The 4,507-nt window shown below is 45.4% G+C and overlaps 1 protein-coding gene across 1 annotated transcript; it reads left to right on the plus strand.

The window, feature by feature from the left end:
• Positions 1–1,093: 1,093 nt before the first annotated feature.
• On the plus strand, positions 1,094–4,307 carry evx1 (even-skipped homeobox 1). The gene is made up of 3 exons (XM_044052420.1): positions 1,094–1,511; positions 2,427–2,662; positions 3,051–4,307. The coding sequence occupies exons 1-3, from the start codon at positions 1,154–1,156 to the stop codon at positions 3,576–3,578; spliced, it is 1,122 nt and encodes a 373-aa protein (XP_043908355.1). The 5' UTR covers positions 1,094–1,153; the 3' UTR covers positions 3,579–4,307.
• The last annotated feature ends 200 nt before the right edge of the window (positions 4,308–4,507 follow it).

Genomic DNA, 4,507 nt, shown 5'->3' on the forward strand with positions numbered 1-4,507 from the left:
TTGCAATATCTGCATGCAAAGATATTTAAATTGGAAACGCTATTATAATCTCTTCTGCTCCAACCCTAAAGGAAATATAAGCCCTGTATACATTTATTATCGTTGAAGTGACTTGGAGTGATGGAGCAAGAAAATGTCACTGCACTGCACAGCAAAGCAGCATCCATCACTTTGAGTTTAACACCAGGGACACTATAAGGTTAAATTTTTGATTGAATGTACTTTTGTTTTATTTAGCAAATTTATTTAGCAAAACACAATATATAAAGTAAAAAAAAACAACGTTAGTTTTTAATTTTAGCTTTGCAGTTGAAAGAGACTGAAATATTGTATCGTGTTGAGCTGTCGTTCTGGTGCGCGCTCTGTGGACTTTAAAGACTTAACGTCAAATGGCTTTTTTATCTAAACTCTGACCACCAGGCTTGACCTTTGAGCACTCAACTTGACTCCACTTGAGGTGAGAATAAGAGGCACAGCCTATGAAGAGGAGATGGAGGAGAGGAGAGAGGAGAGGAGGAGAAGGGGGGGTGCACTAAATGTAGCAAATAACTCATTTTCTCCAGGTAGACAGACCAGGACTGTAACTCCTTATCACAGTGGATACAGTCACATATCCCCACGTCCAAAATGGGAGAATTAAATCCCAATTTGAACGTGATTAATTATATATCGAGAGCCTTGTTTTAAACTGCAATGTAAACAAACAGATGCTCCATTCCGCGTTTATTGCTGCTTGTTCTACCCCTCACACACACACACACACACAAACACACCCACCCTAACGCTGCCATTGCTCCTTCTGTTTGCCCATACATCCAATCAATGCGTGTCGTCATCAGGGGGGGACCCATCATGACGACTGGCCTATTAAGAATGACAGCTCTGGAGAAAGAAGGAGAGAGAGAGGGTAAATGGTGATCCCTCCCTGCAGATCTCCCAGCTCTCCGCACTCTGAAGCGCTCTTCTCTCAGGGTCACACCGGATTGATTCTCCTCTTCCAGAAGCCTCTCCTTCTCCCTGCATCCCCCCACCCACCCCCCAACATCTCACTCTCCCACACACACACACACACACCCCTCCAACCTGAGAATCATTGCCTTGGTTTGAACGGTTTATACTCAGCGAAGTCGGGGGTTTCTAAGTCGTACTTGTGATGGAAAGCAGAGAGGAGATGGTGATGCTGGCGGAGGGAGGTCAGCTCGCCAAGACCGGTTCTAGTTTGTCGGAGGGCATGGTTAGAGAGTCGCAGCAGGGGAAGCAGAGTCACAGGAGCTGCCTGAGCCCCGGCGCAGCGCCCTATTCCAGGGACAGGCGCGAGCTGCTGCTGGAGGAGAGCGCACGGAGGAGTATGTGCGCCGACGTGAGGCCAGTTGGCGCGTCCTCAGCCGGCGAGAGGCACCGGACTGATCACCCCCACAGAGACGGCAGCAGCTCAGACACAGAGTCGGACTTCTACGAGGAAATTGATGTCAGCTGCACGCCTGACAGCATGGACTACCCGACTGCAAAAGGTACGTGCGTGGAGGATATGTTCAGGAGCTGCATGCCACTGCAGGTTTTCTATGATTGCATGGTGGTGTTTAATGAAGATGACTCAGTACCAACGGCAGAATGAATCAATGCCAGGCAATATGTCAGATGCAGGCCAGGACTATTAAAATAAAAATACACGTGTAATTATGAAAACTGGATGGAAAATGCTCAATTAAAACGTATCGGTGCCAGTAACCTACGGCATAAGAGGAGTCAGTGCTGCACAGCTGTTCTGTCAAGTGACCAGTGTGGCTGGAAACATGCTGAGGTGACACCCACAGTCTAACCAGACGCTTCTGCATCCGAGTTTGACAAAGACTCACTGGCACAGGAAAAATCTGCATCTTGTGTTATGTCTTAGAGTGCAAGGAGGGAAAAAAAAAAGCACGAGCTAAAAATGTAATTAAACCGTCTGTGGTAAATGTGCCACGAGGAAAATTGTGTCAACAAATGTTTTATATTCATGTGTTTGAGGGGAAAAAACGTGTCAACAAATTTACGAGATTTAAGGATAAATTCGTATTAATATTAGTCATTAATAATGTGGTTAATTTTTATTGCTAACGAATGACAGTCAATGAAACTTAATTATTCACAATTGAAGGGAATAAAAAGGAGTATTAAGCACTAGTAATTGATATATTAAAACAGGTTTAACTTCACAAAAATAAACAATAACAATCCTGAGCTACAATGACAACAAGGCCTCTTATTATTGAAAGTAAATCAATGCAGTTTTAACAATGACAACGATCTTAAAATGTCAACTTTATTAAATCTGAAACGAATTCATTCATTTAAAAGGTCTCGGTGTATTTTTTGTTCCGTTTCAACTGCGCTATTAAACTGTTTTTTCACCATCATAAACAAATATTCTGCATATACTCATTCAGGCAGACATGGAGACTCTCCTGGTCACCCGAGTGATACTGGTGCTGACCCGGGTAAAAACGTGCAGGGTCCGGGCTCTCTGTCTTACTCAGCTGACCAGATTCGCCGGTACCGGACAGCGTTCACCCGGGAGCAGATCGCACGGCTGGAGAAGGAATTTTACCGGGAGAACTACGTGTCCAGGCCGCGGAGATGTGAACTGGCGGCTGCGTTAAATCTGCCTGAAACTACCATCAAGGTAAAACGAGCTCCAGAGTCACAGGCCTCTTTGTACAAATACACAAATATTGTATACATGCTCAAATAATGCGAGTATATGAGGTGCATTTACGATTCGTAACGATATTGTGAAAAATGAAAGACAACAAACGCCTGAAATCATGCGTCAAAAAGACTAAAGAAATAAATACATAATATAGTATTATTATTTTTTTAAAATGATGCAAGAATGAGCAGAACGTGTAAGTAGATAACATTTGTTTTTTTCATTTTTCATTTTTGGCACTCTATACAAATGTGTGCGTAAAAGCGGAACGTGTGTGTGTGTTTTTAACTGTGGTTTGTCTTCCTATAAATGGGTGTTATTCTGGTTAATATTTGACCTGGTGTGTCTCCGTCTGTACCAGGTGTGGTTTCAGAACCGCAGGATGAAAGACAAGCGTCAGCGTCTGGCTATGACGTGGCCTCACCCCGCCGACCCGGCCTTCTACACCTACATGATGAGCCACGCGGCAGCCACCGGGAACCTGCCCTACCCTTTCCCATCGCACCTGCCGCTACCTTACTACTCCCACCTGGGTGTCGGAGCCGGCTCAGCTCCGGCCGCCACCCCTTTCTCAAACCCGCTGCGCTCCTTGGACAGTTTCCGGATGCTGTCTCACCCATACCAGAGGCCGGAGCTCCTGTGCGCCTTCAGACATCCCTCCCTGTACCCGGGTCCGACTCACGGCCTCGGACCCGGGGGAACCCCCTGCTCCTGCCTGGCCTGTCACTCCAGTCAAACCAACGGTATCTCAACCAGGCCGCCCGGCTCGGACTTCGCCTGCTCCCCAACAAGCAGAACTGACGCTTTTGTCACATTCACGCCTTCAGTGCTCAGCAAATCTTCACCTGTGACATTAGACCAGAGGGAAGAAGTGTCCCTAACCAGATAAAATAACAATAAAATTAAAAAGAATAAAAAACAATTCTTCTATATAAGCCTTTACACCATGAGCTTTTTAACATAACATAGGATATGTTCAGGAATGAAACAGCATGAAGTGGTAGCCGGTGAAAGCTTAAACCATGGGGCAAAGATAATTACGCACAAAAGATCCACCATTATACCGAGAACTAAAAAAAAGCCCACAGCAGAGGCGGGACAGTGAAGATGGCGGCATCACGGACACAAAACCACATTTGATTTTTAGAAGATGAATTTGATGCGTGAAAGTGGAGGGACTCCAGTGAAACGTTTAAATCTCCTTGATGGATGGCCTTACGGTTTTTATCATCACTTGTCTCTTTGCGTGTCCACATCGACCTACATGTACCGTTAGTTTTCGCGAGAAGGATGCTTTCCATCTCTCTTTTTTAACAAGGGGATCTGTTAACAGACTGCGACCGTCTCATCTCATTATAAGCAGCTCTCCACACCGGGGCCCTCCACGCCGGCACGGGCCGAAATGTGCAGATGCTAGTGAAATTAGTATGTGATGTATATGTACGACCCGGTGAATTTTGAGTGTTGAATTAATGATAATACCAAGGAAGGAAGGGATCGTTGCTGCCAAAAGGTAACAAGGCGCCAAGGGAACGGATTACTACAATCCCGCACGGTTTGAAGAGAAGGATGAGGAGGGAGGAGGAGGGAGGAGTGTACCCAGAAGAGGATGGAGAGAAACAGAGGGAGGACAATCAAAATGGTGGAAAAAAAAAATAATGATGAACATTTTAAAGGCCTTCTCATCCAGTTCTCCCTCTGTCAAATATGTAGGAGCCTGTTCTTAAATCTCATGAAGATGTGACGAGATTACGCATATAGGCCTCATGAAGTAGCCATTTCTCTCGCTTTGCACTGCGACAGCGAACTAACAAGTGA

The sequence above is a fragment of the Solea senegalensis genome, linkage group LG20 (genome assembly GCF_019176455.1).
Source record: "Solea senegalensis isolate Sse05_10M linkage group LG20, IFAPA_SoseM_1, whole genome shotgun sequence".
NCBI lineage: Eukaryota > Metazoa > Chordata > Actinopteri > Pleuronectiformes > Soleidae > Solea > Solea senegalensis.